General features: G+C 36.5%; 1 protein-coding gene across 12 annotated transcripts in view; it reads right to left on the reverse strand.

Annotated features, from left to right (window-relative positions):
- The window catches only part of LOC306865430 (opioid-binding protein/cell adhesion molecule homolog), a 347,027-nt gene that overhangs the window by 36,681 nt on the left and 286,090 nt on the right, over positions 1-24,256 (reverse strand). For all 12 annotated transcript variants that reach the window (XR_013783863.1, XR_013783864.1, XR_013783865.1 and 9 more), the window contains one exon: positions 15,598-15,830. Coding sequence is in view for 9 of the 12 variants with exons in the window: in XM_079410018.1 (XP_079266144.1) it covers positions 15,598-15,830 (233 nt within the window). In the remaining 3 variants the exon portion in view is untranslated. The remainder of the gene's footprint in view (positions 1-15,597; positions 15,831-24,256) is intronic.

Genomic DNA, 24,256 nt, shown 5'->3' on the forward strand with positions numbered 1-24,256 from the left:
ACTTTTTATAATAGTTGAGTAAATGTTTACTGGGATTGAAGTGATGTGGCTTGGTAAACGTTTTATTTTCAGTATAAAGGCTGATAATGGCTGAATTAAAACAAAAGAATAATAAGGATTATGTCTCATACCTGGCGGAGATGTGAAAGGTTCTGTTTCCTTAATCACGGTCCAGCACTGTGATTAACGCGATTCAAATTTTTAATCGATTGACAGCACTAGTTTCGTCACATTCGACCGGTTAGGAGCCAATAAGTTGGTGATATTTATGATTCAACAAAGGATAACAAATAGCCTCATTCCAGGCAGATGAATTCTTACCCCAAGTGTCCACTGGTGTGGAAGAAACCCACTCAATACTGCTTAAAACATCAATGGTCTGCAGCTTTGGAGGTGTATCTGTAAAACGCACAGCAGCGCTCATGCCTTCAGTACGGTCAATGATTGCTTTCAATATATGATCAATAACGTCATCATATTTATGCACAATTACAGCTCAAACTTTACTTTTGAATGAGCACATTTGAAACTTTTGTTCACCAAGCCGCAACGATTTTTCAAAATCTGAATTCAATACAACAACAATGTGCTGCCAATAGCGCCAGAGTTTCTGGTGTAACTCCGGCGCTATTGGCAGATTTTGAAACTCTTATGGCAGACTGACTTCACCTCACAGCAACTGGCTGCCACCTTTTCTTTTTCTTTTCTCATTTGAATAAAGCTGAACATTTCTCAGCTTTTTGATGCTCACACTGGTAGCTGCGCTGTCAATCCCCCACGTGAGCCTGTCGCTCAACTCCCATGGAGAACGAATTGAAAACGCCTGCTCAACACCATGCCAGTGGACACATATGGCTAAGGAACTAAATTACATGGAACCAGTGAATCTGCAAGGGGAATTTGCTGAAAATATACTTCCAGTATGCCACCCCTTCATTCCTGTCATATGGTCATAGAGATGTGTCATATTACAGTAAAACCACATATCGTTTTTGTCTTCTGTGGCAAAATAAACATGTCAGTGTCGCTACTCTGTTTGATAAGCAGGATGAGTTTGGGGAGGAGGAAATCAATCTGTGTTTCGTTGCTGTCACAAGAACCTAAAGACCAGCAGTGGCAGAGCTCTCTTCCAAAACCTACCGAGTAGCCTTGCTGCATACTGCCAAAAAAGGCAGGTGGATACTAAGCCAGCACCCTAAGCGTGGAACCACATAAATGACAGATTTGGAACGCTCTACATAGGCAGCATAAACAGAAATACTCCTTCACAATGTATATTTGATTTCAAGAGCGATGTTACTAAGCTAATACTGTGATTTACAGTTATATTTATTCATTTGGTTGCCTTGTTATGTTTTGTTCCAAAGCAAATGAGGAACAAATAGATTAATATAAGGAGCAAAAGTTATCCCTCAATTCTGATTGGTTGATTGGAGTGTTGTTCCAGGATCAACAAGGATGTTGATCTAGGCACGTTGTACTTGGTGAAATTACGTTCACCATATATAATTAGTGCTGTCAAATGATTAATCTCGATGAATCGCATCCAAAATAAACGTTTTTGTTTACAAAATATAGGTGTGTGTACTGTGTATATGTATTATGCATATATAAATACACACACATGCATGTATATATTTAAGAATAATACGTTATGTTTACAGATGAAATATTTTTATATGTAATATAAATTATGACTATAAATTTATACATGTAATGTAAATATTTTCAATATATATACTGTATGTGTTTGTATTTATATATACATAATATCAATAGCACACACACATAATATGTAAACAAAAACTATATATATATATATATATATATATATATATCCATGCCATACAAATAAAAACTACAAAAATACACAAAACTTACTAAACTTCACCAAAATTTAAAATGAAAACTGAAAATATAAGCATTAGATATAATTCAAAATATTAACAAAAACTACGATAGTATATCAATGATAATAAAAATATCACTGGCGCACTAAAATATTTGGTAAAATAATGCATTTTTAATTATATTAAGTTATTTTTTATAAATGCTTTATTTAAACTTTTGTAATGAACTTCCTGAAAATAAAAATAAAAAAGTAAATATTTTTCTTGTTTCTTTGGATAAAAGCATCTGCTAAATGCATAAATGTAATGTAAATTTGGACAAACCAAGATATTTTAGGAGGCATCACAATTAGGTTGCCTGCATGGGCATAAAATGCATAAAAATATCTGAAAGCTGTGCTTCAAACAATAATTCTGAGAAGATTTTTGATTTCTGCATGAACAACACATGTTTAGAGCGGCTTCCTGGTAGTTCTCATGAAATGACTCATTTCTATTGATGTACATTCATTAATATTTTACACACTTATGCTCTCTTTTTCTTCAAAGATCAATAGTCGCACACGATCAATGAATGTGAATACAAATTAAATAACACGTTGCGATTCTGTTGTGTACAAACAGCACTTGACTTTGACTTGTTCTTATGTAAAGATGAAAAACGGCTATGGTCTGCAACCAAAATAAACATCTTAACACAGCCCTAATATTTGGAACACAGCTGCAGGAACAATGTTTGCATCCAGTGAAAATGTCAGATAATTTGACATGCAAATGATGACCTCTTTCAGGCGCTGATTACCATGCAAAGTCTTTAATCAGGGAATGAATATTTGCTTCATCTGCATGTCCTATACAACAAATTTGATGCATTTCCGTTCCTTAAAAAAAATAAAAAGAGAGAGAGATTGTACTAAAAAGCAGCTTTTGACGTATCCCGGCACTTTGCTTGGCTTGGAGGATATCCCAAAATCCGCGAACCTTCTCTCCATCACAGTTTGGGATATAATCCTGTCCTCTAGGTATCTGACTGAAACAAATTAAAGACAAAAGCAGATGGGCTACATCTTAGTCCCTCAAGAAAAGGGTTTTAAATATCAGCTTTAAGGCTTTTTAGAAAATAATATGTTCACACGTTTCTGTACAAAGAGAGTGATTTTCACATTTCCTACTTTAAGGGCAGTAATTTGTCAACTGTTTATTTAAAGTGTTTCTTCCTGAACTTTTTTTTTTTTTACCTTTAAGTTATCTTCATTAAAGGTGAAATTAGTGATTAATGTGCTACTAAAACCTCCAACCATCGGTGCAAAATTAATATAAAATATAAACAAGACAGGTTTCCCGATCATCACAAACACTAACCAATCTATAATGACATGATGCTGAGGCCAACAGATTTTCCTTAAGAAAGATGCTATGGTGAGTGTGTCTGACATGCTACATCTGCAGGAAGACATTCTGAGAGCGCCACTGCAGCCAACAGCCGCGAGGCAACTGCAGTCGTTCCCCTCATAAATGTGGATGGCAGCGGCAGCTCAGACCAGCTTTATGAAGATTAGGAGGAGTTGGCTTTGTTTCTCCTTGACCTTATTATACATCAACAACTGCATGGAGGGAAATACCGCGGTTTGTCTGGTATTCTGAGCGAGACCTCTGGAGCACGGCTATTTTGATTAGCATGAATTAGTTTTGGTGTTAACACGGTTCGCCTCTGCAAACATGATCATAGCACAGTTCCCTCCCACGCTGACACGATGTGCCGGAGAACATAAATTAATGGCTGTGCGGAAAAACAGAAAATGCTGATCGCTTCTATTATTTTTACACTGAAATCAAGGTGTTTTCATTTAAATAACATTCAGATGATAATGCGTTATGGTATGCAGAAAAAACTACTGTTTGAAGAGAGACTGAAAAAGAATTAAACAGAGAGATGAAAATATCTTTGATGTTTAATGGGACTTCCTAATGAAGCACTAAAGTACAACGTCATGATTCAATCCCCGGAAACTTACAGCATGGTCAAATCTCATTGTCATGGTGATTTCACATTCACACTCTCTATAAAATATTGCTGTCAAATTACCATATTCATTTAGAAAGACACCAATACATATTATTCCTTTTCACACAAGTTATGATTAAAGAATTATTAGGAATGCTTATTCAAATGTTTATTCTAAATGCTTCACACCTCTGCCACAATAACGCAATGTCTTTATATAATGTTAAAGAAAATATTGATATTCATGTGATTCCTTTGGTCAATCTGCATATTTTGTAATTTATTCAATTAACATTCTTAATCGATTCACAGCCACAGTTCAAAAGCAATAACAGAGGAGATTACATAAATGATTTAAAACAGCTTGTACTTTAACATTAACATTAGTAAACTACGTTTAATTACATTAAAGGCCGATCTTGGCTTCTGGTACCTGAAGCTCATTAATAAAGAGCAACAGCTTGAAGCGTTGTGTCTTCTTAATGCTCTGACCTGTCTGGAGGCCCTAGTTAATGTAATTATTCATGTTATCACATTCCACTTTGTTAGAGGACCCATAAATACCCTGAAGGCTTCAGAAATGGCAGGGGCATGTTCAAGAATCCCAACGTGATTTTAATAACTGTGACCAAGGCACCCAACCGCCTGTGGTTATTAAGGATAAGGATACTGTAGCCAGGGCATGCTAAAGGCCTTCACATGTTCAGAGAGAGAGCACAGAGACATTAGATGCACAACGCTATTTGGAGAGTCACAGCCTGAGGGAACTTGGTAGAAGAAATGGTAGACACAGTTAACAAAAAAAACAACAACAAAAAAAAAAAAAAAAACAGTTTGAAGAACTTATATAAAAAAAATAATAAAGGCAAAAGATTGTGGGGCAATCAAGATTGTTGATTTGAGTTCATTTACTTATTTTAAGTCTTGACTGAACTTAAAAAGTCAAGTTTCCTTTGCTATATTTGAAGCAACTGCCAACTTAGACTTCAGATTTTTCTTATCTATCTCTAAAGCTTTTGTATTCTGTTTGAAATCTGATTTTTTTATATTATTTGAATTCATTTTGGCTCAACCTGGATTCGGATATTTGTTTTGTTATGTCAGGTTTTGAGATTCATTTTTTTAATTCTTCATTAAAAAAATGTATAGATGTCTCCAGGTCTTGTATAATATTTAAGGCCATGGAAAGTCTTAAATGCCTTAAATAGTACAAGTCTTTATTATAATTTCAAGAGGTCTTAACTTTGAATACAGAAAGACAAGAATCGCAATAGACTTGATTAAACTTCAAAAGTCTTTATGATTTCACTGAATAAATGAGCATTGGACGTTTCAAAACCAAAACGTGGAATGGATGTTTTATATGAACATATTTTTGAAGGGAACTGGCCGTGTTCAGAAAAGTTTCAATGGTATTTTTATTTTATCTGTTAAAGCAGCGTTTATGAGCATATCTGCTTTGTGTACAGTCATTACTAATAAGCCTGTCAGCTGTTTTTGTTCAGACCAATGTGAAAATTGACTATTTCTTTTATGCAGCAAACATAAAGAAAATGTGAAATGGTGGATAGCTAAAATGCCCTAATATGCCTTCTAAAAATCTAAACAATTAAGATAAAAGCTTACAGTGTGTTTAAATTCATATAATAATTGATACTTTTGACTCACCCCTTTTCTTTTTTAAAGAAATGGTTTACTTTACTTACTTTACTTTAGTCATTTAGCAGACGCTTTTTCCCAAAGCGACTTACAAATAAGAAAAAGTAACTAAAACTAAAAGTTACAACTCTATAAATACTATACACCCACATATTTAAGAAAATAAAGAAATTAAATAAAATTGACACATGCATATAACAACATTTCAATAATAAACCTATAAACATATATCTTTAAACCTACAGTTTAAAGGCTGACTGTAGGACAAATGGCGATGAAAAGGTGAAAGACTAAATTAATTTGTTCTTCTTAGCCATTTGTTTGTAGTGCAGAGATTTTATTTTTTAAATATAATTTCCTAACAATCCAATATAAAATAAATCTGATGAATCCAATATTAAATAATCAACATTTTATTTCAATGCAGGGCTTCATTCACTTCACCCTTAATGAGCTAATCTCTAGCTGATGATGTCTGTTTTAACAAGCCATAGTCCAGGTCAGCACCGAGTAGTGTGGCTGTAAATATTTGCCCTCTAGTGATGAACACAGGCACTGAGACAGACGAACCCTGTCCTTTATTTGTATTTGCGACGGTGCTTGAGTTTGACGCTGTTTGTCACAAGCAGGTGTTCGCGAAACCACTCCCAGTGTTTACATAATACCTGCTTATTCAGGCTATAACCAACTCATTTCTCGTGATAAATTTGAAGTGCATGGCTGTGACTCTGCATGCGGAGCAGCAAATTGGATCTCTATTCAAATGTGCAGTTTACACTGTAAAGACAGAGAGCAGCTGAGGGCTTTCACACATTTTCCCCTTTCTCTTTCTATCTGCCACCAGCCGAGGTTACAGCTGTGCACACCAATCAGGCATCCCATGAGTCCATCCAGCGCTCTCTATGATGTCTGGTAACTGTTGGGCTACAGTTGTATTTCTGGTGGTGCGTTGTTATGTCCAGGTATTGTGCAGAATTTGACCTCCGTGCTGAAAAATCCCTTCACTCTCTCAATCAAGGCAGTATTTTCCGGAACTACGTTGCCAAGGCAACAGGGCAGATGACTTGGATCTGACCAATTGTGCTATAGGGAATGCTAAAGCAAAACATGGCATGATGCTAACTGGAAGTGCTTGATGTAACATTGCCTGTTATAGTATGATATTGTAATACGGAGAGTAGATTTTTACATTTCTAAAGAAATTTGAATGGCGCTTATCCATGTCAAACATAGCATTATGTTGATAAGATAGCCAGGGTATTGCTACACAGTTGCTATGCAGTTGTTATATAAAAAATATAAAACCTAGATTAAAGTGATTTTTAAAAAATATTATTTTATTTTCTCAATGAAGAATTTAATTTACTCTGCCCTTCATTCATCACAGGTCGCACAGGTATATTTGTAGCAATAGCCATAAATACATTGTATATGTCGAAATTATAAATTTTTCTTTTATGCCAAAAATAATTCGGTTATTAAGTAAATATCATGTTCCATAAAGATATTTTGTAAACTTCCTACTATCCTTCCTAAATCCTATCCTAACAAACCATACATCAATGGAAAGCTCATTTATTCAGCTTTCAGATGTATAAATCTTAATTCCCAGGGTCACGTATCTGTTATTCAAGGTGGTTGTTTATTGGTCCAAGTCATAAGAGTGCACCCCAAAATCTCTATGATGTTCAGGGTCCCTGCAAATTGGGATTGACGAATTGGAATGAAACAATTGGTTTCCTCAATCTATATTTAAGTAGGGGTGTAAGAAAATATCGATACACGTGAGTATCACAATATTTTGTTTGGCGATACTGTATCAATTCTCCAAAACGGAATATCGATATTAAAAAAATCATAAATAAATAAATAAAATCATGAAAGATTCATGGTAGTTGTTTCGTTTTGAGTTCATATCCCGACCGCTAGATATCAGTCTTCATCTCTGAACTTAAACAGTGACAGGAAATACTAGTATCAGGGCACTCCACTAATGTTAGCGTTAATATAGTCCGCTGCCAGTAATGGAGGAATTGTTCCAGTTCTCGTTTCGGTATACAAAGCTGAAGTGTGGCGCCATTTGGGCTTTTGTGGTAATGTCCGCCCCGGGACCGCGGCGCGAGCGCAACCACTGTTCTGCCGCTTGCCGCGTCCCGTGTTGAAGAGCCTTTGCTCGGGGCGCGGCGGGCGGTAGAGTCGCCATGCAGCTGCAGCTTTCTCTCGTAATTCGGGGGCGTTTTGTGCAGTTGGGGGCGGTGCTCGCATCGCTGTCTCGGCGATTCCACGCGGAACATAAATACAAACTGAAAAACCTGTGAAATCCAAGATGAAATATTCTGAGAATGTTCAACATTTGTATTTATTTGATTGTTTTACAATTGTTTAGTTTTCTTTAGGAATCCTGCAAGCACTTTATTTTTCATTGATATTAAGCAGATGTCATTTTTTGTTCAGATCAATTGTAAACTTAAACTGTGAACCTTTAAAGTAAAGTCTATAAATATATATTTTTCTTTTTATAAAATACATTTTATACATACATTTAACTCAAGAATCATGCAAGCACTTGAATATGTCCCCCTTTACTCGTACTGCACAAAAAGTGGTTCAGTAATGTTGAAGGTTATAGAGACTGATTATTGCAAATGCAGATCCCAGTGTGTTCTGCAGTGTGTTCTGGTTAAACTATTTTTACTTATTTATTTATTTGCAAAGGTTTGCATATGGTGATGTGTTCTTAATGACAGCTTTCCTAAAAAATATATATTCTATTCCTAAAATAAGAAATATCCCAATATATCGCCTTGCTTACAGTATCGCAATATATCGTATCACAACCCCTGTATCGTGATATTTATCGTATCGCCAGATTCTTGCCAATACACAGCCCTATATTTAAGGCCTATAAACCATTTTTCAATACTTTCAAATTAGGTTTTCGTACATTTACTTACGTTTTCACAGGCACTAAAACGTAGAATACTGACGTATTTACAGCATTTTAACGTAGAGCGTTTTAACAGCGTAGAGTGTGTTTACAGCATTCAACATACAGTACTGATGTATTGACAACACCTAAATGTATGAACAACTTTAAAGACTTACAAATTAATCCTTGTTAATTTTCTAATTGTGGCATTAACATTTTATTATATTCAGTTGTCATATCAATGGTATTGTTTTCAATTGGATTACTTACTCATTTACTTTTAGGGGAAGTCGTGGCCTAATGGTTAGAGAGTCGGACTCGTAATCGAAAGGTTGCGAGTTCGAGCCCCCGGCCGGCAGGAATTGTAGGTGGGGGGAGGGAATGTCCAGCGCTCTCTCCACCCTCAATACCACGACTGAGGTGCCCTTGAGCAAGGCACCGAACCCCCAACTGCTCCCCGGGCGCCGCAGCATGGCTGCCCACTGCTCCGGGGGTGTGTTCACGGTGTGTGTGTGTGTATGTGTGTGTGCATTTGTTCACTACTCACTGCTGTGTGTGTGCACTTGGATGGGTTAAACGCAGGTCACTTGACAATACGTCACGACTTTTACTTTAAAAAATTTACTTAATACGATATGATAACATTTTGTTCTGTGTGATTTCTGCTGCCAACTCATTCTGAAAAATAAATAATGTTAAACAAGACTGCACTTCCAACCCTTAAAATGAATAACATTTCAGCAATAGTTTAACCATTACTTATCATGCAATATTTACTTTGTTTGCCATGGGACACAAAAGGTGTTTTCTCCGACATGTGGTGATTGACAATAGTACCATAAAATACACCAAAAATTCAACAATTACTAAAGGATTTTATTTGTGCGCTGTAATCCAAATCTTCAGAATTGCGCGACTGCGAGGAACAGAACAAAACTCAAGCTTTTATTTAGAGATCTTCAACGACCATCCTGAGCAGCAACCATAAGCAGCAATACCCGCACTGACGGGCTTGTTACAAATTCAAAAACTGCCACTTCAAGCAGCTTTACAACAGGTTTATGGCAGAAAAATCAAACATTCATTGGCTCTCGCCATCGCCATCACAATTTGCGACATGCTGTGTTTCTGTTGAGGAGTGTTTGAATGAGAAATGCTCACATTTGGAGTGGATCAGGATAATAATCTGGATAATATTTTCAGTGATTAACAACTTAAATTCTGCTCTGCACCTCACACAAACCTACTGTATTCTGCCAAAGAGGACTGCGGCTGCAACACATCGTCATTTGGACTGCTTTTGGTACTACTTTTGATATTTTTGCAATAAATAAATTATTGAGATTGAATTTATATTTCTGGCATGTTTTTCTTTATACTGTACATATTTTTAAGACATAGTTATGGTTAGGTATAGAGGAGTTGGATTAGCAACTATAAAAATATCATTAATGATATTTTGTTAATAAAATGGTAATTTCTCTGCATATTACGTTCTAATAACATGACATGTCATCACGTTAAAAAAAATGTTGGCATGTGTAAATTCTGTAGCCAGGGCTCCAGACAAAAAGAAATCAAGTAAAATCAAGAAGAAAAAAAAAAAATAGGCTAAAAATTATTTTTTGATTTGCTATAAAATTGGGAGGTTTAAGGTTTAAGTTTAGGGGTAGGTTGAGGGGTCTAACAATCTAAATGGCTTATAAATACAATTATAACAATGCGTTGATAAAAACATCTTAATGATATGAAAGATTCATAAATATTTTATTTTGTAGCTAAAAAATATGTAGCAATATTTACATATTAAATTATGTAATTTAAAACTTCAAATTATTTTTGTAATTTAAACTGTACATTCCAGCATCATTAAAAATGTACATAAATTTACATTTTGTGCTTGTAAACGTTATGTACTAATACCTACATATAAACAATGAGACCAGACTGAAGGATCATACCCCTATCGTGATAGGTCCGCCCCATATTCATAAACATGCCATGCAACACAGGCACCTCCCCCATCATGAATGGACACACCCCTTATTGGTGATTGGCTACAAGTGTGTTTTGGTGCGTAGTCTAATCTCCTTTCAACAGCATTTCTCAGAAATCGTTTACTATACCTTTAAGATATTCTTAGTTCAGTTTAAAATGGTGCTCAACCCTGCTACTGTACATATGGCTCATCTGTGTCCTTCAATCAAAGTCCATGGTATTTTTACACAACTTAGAAAAGTAATAGTGCATCTTTTCTCAGAAACCCAAATGATTTGAACTATAATTCATGTTTAAAGCAGAAAGCAATGCAAGATGAGGTCACAGTAATACGTGTTCAAATCCTATATTCACTGAGCAACAGTGATGCTTGCTTCAGCAAACACCACTAATACAATTTTCAGAGATGTGAGAGAGATATTTCGTGCAGCTCTTTCCCAAATTCTGCCCATTCTTTGATCTCAAGTTGGGTTTAATTGATGATGTATTGAGCAGTCTTCTCCACTGACGCAAGTATGAACTCATCTAACCCAGTGTGCAGTTCTTCCTTTATGGATCAAAGACTCTCTTAGCACCATGTGTCAGTGAGACTAATTGCGACAAACAAAGATTCATCCGCAGCATATAAACTAACACAAATCCAGGTCTGAACCATTAGTCACAAGTTAATAACTAGACTTCCTTTAACCCATTCAGAGTTATTTTCCTCTCATTGGTCTATGGTACTTTTTCTTCACTTTCTTGCCTTTCAGGACAAAAACTACAACACAAGCCAGGGCTCCAGACATAAAAAATCGAGTAAAGAGCCATTGGCTCAATATAAGAAAAAAAACGTAGGTGCCAAATCATTTTTTTTAGGTGCCAAAGAATAAGCGTGTTTTATTTTTTATTTTATTTTATTTTATGTTTTACATTTAACATTCAAACCATACTGTCACATTTTAATCCATCTTGTAGATGACCAGGGAACTAAAGTTTACTTAAAGTGGGAACTAAATGTCTTTTCCAACTTGAAATATACAGTCAAAAAGAATTGTTCATTACACATAATCTGTATCAATATAATGGGCCATAAGCATCACTTGGCCACTGAGTGTAGTTTGGGCTCCTCCTCAATGCATCCTATTAATGTTGTCAAATAAGAAGCAGGGCAACAACTCCATAAATGCAGTTATGCCCTAAAATTCAAGATATTGGGGGGAAAAATGCCCCTGTCTCATATCTCTCATATATTTTTGTCTCATATTTATATGATAAGCGATATCACACCAGCAGCGAGAGCAATATCACATGAGTGCGCTTTTGTCCTGATTTGCACAAGTGCAAATGTGATTTGATACAACAGTTCAGTAAATAAGAAGTTAATATTGTGTTACATTTTAAACACAATAGTGTGTGTTTTTGTTTAATTTTGACATTGAAAAATATTACCTATAAAGCCACAGCAGAAACATTGTGCATCTCCAAGCAACACTGTGTTCATTCTCTGAATGAATCCATGTTTTGAACGAATCTGTTTTGGTTACCAGTGACTTTCATTGCATGAACAAAAAATACTAAGATGTTTCACAAATGATCTACTTTTACATTCCATACTTTATGTTAGCAAATTAATATTTTTGGTTGGCAATGCGACCGTTTTAAGCCCGGCTCACACTGTGCAATTTCGGCCATGATTTGACCTTCTGAGACCATTTTTTAAAATCCTAAAAGATTCCTATAATCCTAGGCTATTGAAAATTAATCTGTAGTCTTTGATCGTTAGTTTGACATGTTCACCGACAGCAATCAAATTTTACCTCCGACGAAATTCTGGCAGTATCAGAAGATTTGGAGCACAGTCCTGCAGTGTGACTTCTCCTATGACGAACATCAAACTTTCTTCATTTTTCAAGACAAGCCATGATCAGAATAAATGCTAGACATTTCTTCTATACACCATAATCTACGGCGCTCCCGTCCTCCGCTCACAGAATTCATCTGATGTGTTGCCTTTGCTATGATAAACACCGGTTGCGCCGCAGTTTTCATGTGGGTGTGTAGTGCTTGCTGCTTACACTATTGTTCTTAAATACACCGGTATTGCCGCCGTTCATATACTTTTCATAATATCCAACATTTCAGCCCCGCGTGCAATGCAGCTCACAGTCACTGAATGTTTATAGGTTGATAATGTAAAACTACAGACAAGTTTTCTAGCAAGCACCCGTTTTTAACACATCTTGACTGTCGTACAGTCTGACATTAATAACAACTGAGATCCCACAGTGTGACATGATCATCATGTTCGTACAGTCTGACAAGTACAATCCTAAATAGGGGTGTAAGAAAATATCGATACACCCGAGTATCGCGATATTTTGTTTGGCGATACTGTATCGATTCTCAAAAACGGAATATCATACAGGATTCATGGCAGTTGTTTAGTTTTGAGTTCATTTCCCGACTGCTAGAGAACAGTTTTCATCTCTGAACTTAAACAGTGACAGGAAATACTAGCATTAGAGCACACCACTAATGTTAGCGTTAATATATTTCGCTGCCAGTAATGGAGAATGAAAGAATTGTTTCAGCTCTCGTTTCGGTGTACAAAGCTGAAGTGTAGCGTCATTTGGGCTTTTGTGGTAACGTCCGCTCCGGGACCGCGGTGCGGATGCCACCTCGGTCCCGCCGATTGTCGCGTCCCATGTAAAAAGCCTTTGCGCGGGGCGCAGCGGGCGGCAGGGGCGCTGCGCGGCTGCAGCTTTCTCTCAAGTTGGGGGCAGCTGGGGTGGTGCTCGCGTCACGGTCTCGACGATTCAACGCGGAACATAAATACAAAATGGAAAAACCTGTGAAATCCAAGTTGAAACGTTCTGAGAATGTTCAACATCTGTATTTATTTTATTGTTTTACAATTGTTTTGTTTTCTTTAGGACTACAGCAAGCACTTTATTTTTCATTGATATTAAGCAGATGTAATTTTTTGTTCAGATCAAAATGTTATGACATTGTATATTACAATCGTAAACTTAAACCGTGAACCTTTAAAGCAGGGTCTAAAAATATATATGGTCTTTTTTATAAAATACATTTTATACATACATTTAACTAAATGATCCTGAGCAAGCACTTTAATTTTTCCCCCTTGACTCGTACTGCACAAAAAGTGGTTCAATAATGTTGAATGTTACAGGGACTGATTATTGTAAATGCAGATCCAACTGTGTTCTGGTCAAACAATTTTTTTTATTTATTGCTAAGGTTTGTATTAGTGGTGCGCTCTTAATGACAGCTTTCCTAAAAATATATCCTATTCCTAAAATAAGAAATATTCCAATATATCACAATATATCGTATTGCAACCCCTGTATCGTGATACGTATTGTATCGCCAGAATACACAGCCCTAATCCTAAAGCACTTAAAAAAATAAAACATTGCACAGTGTGCATCCAGCTTTAGTCGCAGTCTGGAGCCCTGGTAGCTTAAGTTATGGAAAAATATTAATAATTACAATATAATAGGGTACACAGTCAAACGGTTCTTTCTATCATGTATAATGACTGAACATTCACTTTAACAAATTATTCTGATCATGTTGGATCCCCTATGAGTTTGCCAAGTTGGCTAATGAAAGACATTCTCTAAAATCTGACAAAAATAATAGATTGATATAGTGAATATGCCAAGATCATATACCATGTTATTACACCATATTATACAGAGAGAAAGTTACCCAGCATTCCCATTCCATTCATATCCATGGCTCTTGATTGGCTATTCTGCCCTTAAATATCAGCCCACCCCAAAAACCATTTTGAAGAATGTTGATCCAGGACTCCTTTTGGAAAATCATGGCCACCCTTAATGTTCATACCAACACAATTTAGAAGAACTTTTTGCCCAGTTCCTTTCTGCAATCATTAATCATTCAATGGAGAAATAGAGCTGGAACGAACAGTTAACCACCAAAAAAAGATTATCCCATATACAATATTACTGAATGAGTTTTGCAATGAAAGCTGGAGTTCTGCAGCAGCGAGATGCTGTGCTCTAAATCTCTAGTCAGTGTACAGTACCTCCAGTCGGCACTGTTATGACTTACTGCATCACTGCACAGGAATGACACTGCCATCAATCATATTAACTCTGGACCCACAAATCAGGAGCAAAAAAATGCACCCCCAAGGTTTTACACAATCAGCATTAATTACATAATTATCCACTTCATTAAAATACCCAATATCATAACTGGAGTTCAAGGTGTTTCTAACTGATACTGAAAAATGGCCTCTCTAAAAATGCTATTATACCTGTCCAAACACCCAGACTGCACATCCAGCATATGCACACAAACATGCACAAGCTACTATAATTCACCTAAAAATTCAAATTCTGTCATTATTTACTCACCCTCCACTTGTCAAGAATTTGTGTCTTACAGGAAATACAAAAGAAATACTGTAGACTATACAGAGTGTTAAGGTGCAGTGACTGCAGGCAATAATTTTTTTGCAACAGTAATTCACGAAGGGAATTTCGTCATAAATTCACTAATATGAGTCATACAATAAGTCATACAATAGCTTTATGTGAAATAAAGACCAAAATTTAAATTGTTATTCGCTCAAAATCTCTCTACTATGTAGCCTAAACTTTTCAGTTCATAATCAGGATGCATCAGACTAGAAATACAGCACAGAAGTCATATGTGACCATGAACCACAAAACCACAAAAAAAATATGGTAGGAAATTTACTAAATATCTTCATGGAAAATGATCTTTAATTAATATTCTAATGATTTTTAATCGTAATTTTGGGTAATTTTGACCCATACAATGTATTTTTGGCTATTGCTACAAATATACCCGTGCTACTTATGTACGGTTTTGTGGTTCAGGGTCACATATGGACTCCTTGTGTGTCATTTTTATACCCCTGTTTGTCATTTTAGAGCTTCACAGCTCCAATCCCCATTACAGAAAACGGCACTCTGGATATTCTGCAATATTTTTTAGATAAAAAGCCACAAGTAATGACACGAGAATAAGTAAAATGATGACAGTATTTCCATTTTTGAATGAAGTACTCTAAAAAAAATAAATCAACAGCGCATGAAAGCTTTTGCCTTTAGCACTCTACACTGTGACACATCAGAAAACTCCAAACTCACCTTGAACGATGATGTGCACGGATGTGGTTCGGGGTCTGCTGCTAGTCTGCACCGCGCAGATGTATTGGCCCTCGTCCGTCAAGTCCACATCTTCAATTTTGATGGTGAACTCATCCTGGTTCAGAGTAACCAAACTCACCCGGGGGTCCATGGACCACTTATCCTCTCCGGCGTACAGTATACTTGATCTGTTGAGCCACGCTGTGTGTGTCACAAAGTCCCCTTGTGAGCAACTACAAGAGAAGAGAGAGAACCAAAGAGAATACTCAACCTTTAGCATTAGCATGTGCGCTATGAGCAAACGCTCCCCTATGAATTATTACCGGTGTATCCCTTTGTGACCAAAGCACCAGGATCCATCAATTAAGATAAATTCAAATATTCATTAACATTCATTCAAATAGTCCCCCTGGTACTGTACGCCGGAAAACTGCATCTGTTTCGGAAGCGAGCGTGAATATATTCCCTAGATATCAAGCAAGGAAGAACAAGACGGTAAGACATAGATCAAACCCCCAAACCCTCCTGAAGATTGGGTTTATTAAATTCAGTGACCCCCGGATAATATTTAAAGCTAAACTGGCTAGGGGGAAACAGCCTTTTATTGATTTCGACTTAAAGACAATGCCATCTCTCCTTATTACGGATACAATGCTAATTACTTACAGACCTTCCTTAAATGAGGACATGCTGTGTCTAATTACAGCTATGCCTAACAGTTAGCAGCAGAGGCCAAAATAAGCCCTCTTCATATACTGTAGGGCTATTAAAATCAAAAGCAATCATGCGCTTAATTGATTACTTGCCTGATTAACCATTCAATAAAACGCACGGACAATTTTCATGCAGTCTTTGTTTTATCTCTGATAGCATCACAGCCCAAAAATCTTTGGCGCACATTCGAATAATAGGCGTTCAATGCTCATTAAAGTCCATTATGGTCATAATGCTTACGAGCTCTTTTTAGTCGATTCTGTGAGAGGCGCAGCGCTGAACTACTTTAGCTTCTGGAGGGCAAAATCCAAAGCACCAGGGACAGATGAGGTAAATGTGTTTCTTTGTGTCTTTTTTTCACCCTCGGCAGGCGGGCAGAAGTACTGGGTACAAGCAAAGGCGTTAGTTTTCACGAGAGTGAAAACTGCAGCAGTGGCCTCCACCTCATCTTATAATAGACTAAATGAGAACGCTGGAGATCAGTGGAAAGATCAAGACTTTTCCCAGTGGACGGGTTCATAATACACTGCAGGGCATCCTACGCAGAAATATTAAAGTCGCCCCTCTCCGATCTATCTTCTCCTTGTACTTCGCTATAAAACAGTAATGTGTGATTTCTGTGGCACAAAAAAAAAAAAAAAAAAAAAAAAAAAGGCAGAATGTAAGATAATCACAATTTTTTTTTACATAAAAAAAACAAAAAAAAAAAACATTTTATTCTACACAAAAAAAAAAAAAAAAAAAGAGTGTTTTATACAAATAATGTGTGATCTATTTATCTATATCTATCTATCTTAGTGCAGTCAAAATTAATGCGTTAACGTAGGCGATTCATTTTTCAGTTTAACGAATTAAAAATATTTAACGCAATTAACGCAGGGGTGGAGCTAGGGTTGGCCACCCCACTCACAACTGCTGCTTCGGCCTCTTTTTTCTTAACAAGAATTGTTTATTTAGATGATGAACGTCTTTACAAGCACAAAAATAAGTCATAAAAAAGATGCAATTAAACAAATATAAAAAATATACGGTCTTTATGTTGTTATTACATTAGTTTGAAGAATGAATGTGAAATAATTGCAATATTAAAGTATATTTTAAAACTTTAATGTTAGGTGGAATTAATCACGATTAATTTCAGAAAATAATGTGATAAGTTAATTTTTAATCGATTGACAGCACTAATATATGTGACCCTGGACCACAAAACCAGTCTTAAGTGTCAGTTTTTCAAAATTGAGATTTAAAGCTGAATAAATGAGCTTTCTATTGATGTATGGTTTGTAAGGATTGAATAATATTTGGCCGACATACAACTATTTGAAAATCTGGAATCTGAGGGTGCAAAAAAATCTAAATATTGAGAAAATTGCCTTTAAAGTTGTCCAAATAAGGTTCTTAGCAATGCATATTACTAATCAAAAATTAAGTTTTGATATATTTATGGTAAGAAATTTACAAAATATCTTCATGGAACATGATCTTTACTTAATATCCTAATGATTTTTGGCATAAAAGAAAAATTTATAATTTTGACCCATACAGTGTATTTTTAGCAGTGGTGGGCCACCAGGGCCAGCAAAGCCTTCTCTGCTGGCCTAAACACTATCAGAATCACTAACTTAGTTTTAATATATTTTGTCTTGAATGTGTATTAAATTATTTACACTAGTCTATTCTCTTCATTTCATAGCTTTTCTCTTGGTTGCGCTGTTTCCAGTATATTTATATTATATTATATTTCTCAGTTATAATGTATCAATGTACGGGCCAGTCGTGGCCTAGTGGATAGAGCATTGGACTTGTAACCCGAAGGTTGCAGGTTTGAGTCTCAGGTCCGGCAGGGATTGTAGGTGGGGGAGTGAATAACCAACACTCTCTCCACCCTCAATACCACGACTGAGGTGAGACCCTTGAGCAAGGCACCAAATCCCCAACTGCTCCCTGCGGCGCCCGGCTTAGACAGCGCTTAGACAGCGCTCCAGGTGTATGTTCACTACTGTGTGTACACTTGGATGGGTTAAATGCAGAGCACAAATTCCAAATATGGGTCACCATACTTGGCCACACACCCCTTTCCCTATTATAAGTCTCATATCTTGCCACCTTTCTTATGCTACTTTACTTAAAGCCATCAATGACCACTTATAAATATAGTAATAATAATAATAGTATTTAGTTTTCTCTCAAACAGCCCAGATCAGTTTCTCTCAAACATAAGATCAGATTGCTTTGAACTATTTTTATTTTAATATCAGTTTGATTATTTTGATGGTTCCCTTTAGACAGCTGTTGTTATGTAACTCTGCAACTACATGTCAACTAGCAATCATTGGAGTATTAGTAGTATGTCTGCTAAATATATGCTAACACTTTATTTTGATGGTTCCCCAACTATAAGCAACTTTGCGAGTACGTCAACATTCTACCAACCCTAACCTTAACCTAAGCCTACAAATACTCTAATGAGAGTTAGTTGAGAGTTAGGAGACGCATCAGCTGGCGTATAAAGCACAAGGTTGTGAAACAGGGTAACAAAGCACACTCAAGGGCATTCAAAGTTGGCTGGAATAATAGAAAAAAGCAAAGCAAAAGCAGCTGTTGTACCTGTAATTGAACGAAACCCCTAATAAAACAGTTTATGGGATCAAAGAGCAAAGCTCTCGCACATTCGTCATGTAGACATGGATGATATGGTAAATAATACAGGAAACAAGAGCATTGCTGTTCAAATAGCCTTGTGCTGCACACGGCTGGTGTGCTTGCATGTATACACAGATGACTGCACATGTGCAAGACTGTGTATTTGAAGGAACTGTTCACCCTGAGATGTGTCTTTAATATTTATTCACACTCAAACAGGCATAACTTTCTTTGTTCACTTCAAACTTCAAATCGTTGCATCAGACCAAAATACAGGTCCTCATCTATATTATTGCTTCATCCAATGAAAAAAACATCTCTACTGAATTAGGAGAGAAATCTGCACTGTTCACAAGCAAAAACAGTCCAAAACATTTCTAAAGAAACATGTTGGTGGATTTTTGATGTCAGAGGACAACGGGGGATTGACTTTTAAACTGGATGAAGCGTTATGGATTATGGACTTTGGCCAAAAGCAACTGTTTAAAGTTAAAACACCTTAATGATGGATTGGTTTCTTACAGGCAAATAAGCTGTTCACTTCACAAGATGTTGTGTAGATTACTTATGGATTATTGTAAGGTTTTTATCAGCTGTTTGGCTCTCATTCTGATGGCACCCATTCACTGCAGAGTATCCTAAATTTCTCCAAATCTATTCTGATGAAGAAACAAACTCATCTACATCTTGGATGGCCTGAGGTTTAGTAAATTTACAGCAAATATAATTTTTTGAGCGAACTATTCCTTTTATTTTGGGGTGATTTATCCCTTTAAGTCGATGTGGACTGTGATGACTGCACGTTGTTGGTTCAGCTATGGCATTAAATTATTATTTACAGCATGACCATAAAATGCTGTGCATTATAATAACAGCCTCTTGGTAAGACACTGAGGCTGAATCCAATTCATTCAGTCTTAACCTTGAGCAGTCAGAACCTTCTGGAAACCTGTAGCGCCGCATCTAGAGAGCATGTCTAAGCTGCATGTTCATAGCACCACACTGAATCAGCACAATGCAACAAATACATAAATTAATAAATAACTCCGCCTTATATTCCCTTATCAGAGAAGAGCAGACAGCAAACCAATTTAATCCAAATAAAGTGTCTACCCTTTCAGTGCAATGAAAGCATCCAAGGGTGGTGAAAATTAAGCATGTGGAATAAGCAAGCACGGCCCTCGTCCATTTTTGTCCTGACACCGAAATGCATGCGCTTTGTGAACAAACACAATGTTTTTTGTTTTTTTTTGCGTCATCATTATGGGATGTTCAACTATTCTCATTGTAGTACGGATCATGAGGAGTTCATTTTTACTGCAATGCCATCATTTTCTAGCTGGATTTTTTTTAGTTAGTTTAGAATTACTTTGATTATTCATTCACACTGCATTGGCATCACGGATCCAATTCTATTTCAGCTAGCAGTGCATCAAGCATATCCCACTGTACTTATGGAGGACAAAAATATATTGGGTATCAGACCAAGTGCGGTTTTGAAAATAAATCTTTCCGCAGCCCCCTCTGGCTACCTCATGACATGAACAAGAGAGGGCATTCATTATTAATTTACTTTGGAGAGAGGGATTGATTTGGCATCAAAGGTCTATAGAGGAAAAAAAAAAGCTATAATATATAACACTGGATTACCTCCAAATAACATTACTGTCAGGGAGTTAGTGTACAGCCAAGACAGAACATTGCTGCTACCTGGACGGTAAGGATGTATTGATTTTTGTCCCAAACACACACACCGTGACGTGAGTCGCTGTATGTGAGGCAGGGTGTTGCATACACTGTCAACACAGACAGACGGAACAACTTGATTGTTTTTATGTTTCAAAGTACAACGCTGGATGTACGGTGTAAAAATTTCACTCCCGAGGGTTGCTCTCTCGCTTCAGTTTCTGATTGTAAGTGCTGACTCATTCCTCCTTCAGTTCCCTAAGTGCATATTGAAGGTGATTGAGTTATTTTCATTCATTTTGAAGTCTTCAAGTGCACAAAGTGCTAATCAATTATTTCATTAGGAGATTTTAAACGCATTGAAATTCACAACTCCTCAGCTCTGAAATACAATGGTGAAGAAATTTTCAAGGTTTGGAGGAACAAGCGTGAGTAATTTGTTGAACTCTTACTGAAACAGCGCTTGGGTTCATGGGCTGATTTGTGCTATAAGGCATTAGTTTGCTCCTTTTAACCACAAAACTCGACATCACATGGTGAGGGTTTGCGTTACTATGGAGATCTATCAGCCTCTTGGCTGGATCGTGAGGTGAAAACTTTAAAGGCCACTTAGAAAAGTCTTGCTTCCCACTGGATAAATGCTTTCATCAAAAGTGTGAATTTCATCCACTGACTAAAATAAAGTCACTTTAATTAAAAGTTTAGCAAAATATAAGAGATATCAGTTCACTGCAATGCTTAAATGATAGAGTTTGAAAGTGATTATATTAATAAAAAAAGTAAAATTTTCCTTTTGGAATTTCATCTTTTGAAATCAAGCTGATTGATGTTCTGTGTAACAATATTGCTATTTCAATGCAATGACGTATAATGATCTTTTCGAACATTCATGGCAGATTATTTTGTAATATATAAAATCAATGTATAAAACTTGCTACTGAAGTATGAGGCACTGGTAATTATATTCAAACTGAAGGCAAACCACAAACCCGTAATGAAGCAGTGTCATTCATTTCACAAATTAGGTTACAAGTCTTAAAATGGCATCTAAGCATGGTAAAAAGGCATGTAAGAAACCAGGCAATCATTAAATGGCCTCTACACAGAAACTGTCAATGACGAAGTACCATTTAGGCACAAATATGTACACTTTAAGTATGTTTGTACCTTTAAGGCACCAACATGCACTATTTAGCGGTAAATTGAGAGGGTATTGCCCCACCGACAGCTTTTGCACTTTATTTTTGTGAAAATGTAAGAAAAAAAAACATTACATTAAAAAAATATATATAATATAAATATAATATGTGTATATAATAATAATAATAATAATATATATACAGTGAGCTCAATAAGTATTTGATCACCCTGTGATTTTGCAAGTTCTCTTACTTAGAAATCATGGAGGGGTCTACAATTTTCAGCATAGGTGCATTTCCACTGTGAGAGACAGAATCTAAAAATAAAAATCAGGAAATCACATTATATGATTTTTTAACAATTTATTTGTGAATTACTGGTGTCAAATAAGTATTTGATCACTTGAGTCCAAAAATTTTTATATTTGGTACAGAAGCCTTTGTTAACAATTACAGAGGTCAAATGGTTCCTGTAGTTCTTCACCAGGTTTGCACACACTGCAGAAGGGATTTTGGCCCACTCCTCCACACAGATCTTCTCTAGATCTGTCAGGTTTCGGGGCTGTCGCTGAGCAACACGGAGTTTCAGCTCCCTCCAAAGACTTTCTATTGGATTTAGGTCTGGAGACTGGCTAGGCCACTCCAGAACCTTGATATGCTTCTTATGGAGCCACTCCTTGGTTTTCCTGACTGTGTGCTTTGGGTCATTGTCATGTTGGAAGACCCAGCCATGATCCATCTTTAATGCTCTGACTGAGGGAAGGAGGTTTTTGCACAATATGTCACAATACATGGCCCCGTTCATCCTCTCCTTAATACAGTGCAGTCGTCCTGTCCCCTGTGCAGAAAAACACCCCCAGAGCAAGATGCTTCCAGCCCCATGCGTCACTGTAGGTATGGTATTATTGGGATGATACTCATCATTCTTCTTCCTCCAAACACACGAATGGAGTTAAGACCAAAAAGTTCTACTTTGGTCTCATCTGACCACAGGACTTTCTCCCATGACTCCTCTGGATCATCCAGATGGTCCCTGGCAAACTTCAGACGGGCCTGGACATGGGCTGACTTAAGCAGGGGAACCTTCCATGCGATGCAAGATTTTAAACCATGTCGTCTTAGTGTATTACTGATAGTAGCCTTGGAAACTATGGTCCCAGCTCTCTTCACGGCATTGACTGCTCCTCCCGTGTAGTTCTGGGCTGATTCTTCACCATTCTTAGCATCATTGATACCCCACGAGGAGAGATCTTCCGTGGGGCCCCAGTCCGAGGGACATTGACAGTCATCATTAGCCTCTTCCATTTTCTGACAATTGCTCCAACAGTTGTTCTTTTTTCACCAAGCTGCTTGGCAATTGCCCCGTAGCCCTTTCCAGCTTTGAGAAGGTCTACAATTTTGTCTCTTGTGTCTTTTGACAGCTCTTTGGTTTTGCCCATGTTGCTACTTAGACTTTGGCTGATTTTTGGGGTGCACAGGTGTCTTTATGACAGCTAGCGACCTCAAACAGTTGCTACTAATTTAGAATCATGAGCAGAGTGTAGCTGGACTATTTAAAAGCAAAATAACAGGTCTTTGAGGGTCAGAAATCTGGCGGATAAGCAAGTGATCAAATACTTATTTGACACAGTAATTCACAAATAAATTGTTAAAAAATCATACAATGTGATTTCTGGATTTTTATTTTTAGATTCTGTCTCTCACAGTGGAAATGCACCTATTGAAATGAAAATTGTAGACCCCTCCATGATTTCTAAGTAAGAGAACTTGCAAAATCACAGGGTGATCAAATACTTATTGATCTCACTGTGTGTATGTATATATATATATCTTATATTTGTCATTGAAATATAGCATAAATTTTGTTATAAACATTATATATGAAATTGTATACGAATTTACCATACAATTAGAATCTGATCTCATGACGAAAACGTACCTGTGTGAACCTTTTCGTAAAACGTGAAATATGTACCAATGAGTACATATGTAACGTAATAAATTTTTTTTATATTAATATGTAATTTAAAGAAATAGTTTAATTTAGCTCAAAGGGAATCATTTATGATTTTATAGGGATTTGAACAGAATCAGTGTTACGGCGATTCACTGAACGAGCCGTATAACAAACTCTGCACTGGATATTAAAATCCCAAATATAGTGAAAACACTATTAAATAGCACAGTAACAAGATCGGCAGATTAAGACATTAACTTGTGAGCACAAAACACAAGATACTTCTCTTTTCAATATAAATAAGATTTTATTTATATAAACCTAAGACATGTAAACTAATCTAACACATGAACACAAGCATTCACACATTCACACGTTGCAGAAAAAGAGAAAGTGAGGAAAGGATGAGTTTAAAAGAATGGAAATGTGAAATCCCAAGTTTCCAGCAATATGTTCAATTGCATAGATCTGAACAACCATTAATCACTTATTTAACCCTCGCTTTGAGTTTCTCAATGAG

The sequence above is a fragment of the Barbus barbus genome (genome assembly GCF_936440315.1).
Source record: "Barbus barbus genome assembly, chromosome: 47".
Lineage (NCBI taxonomy): Eukaryota > Metazoa > Chordata > Actinopteri > Cypriniformes > Cyprinidae > Barbus > Barbus barbus.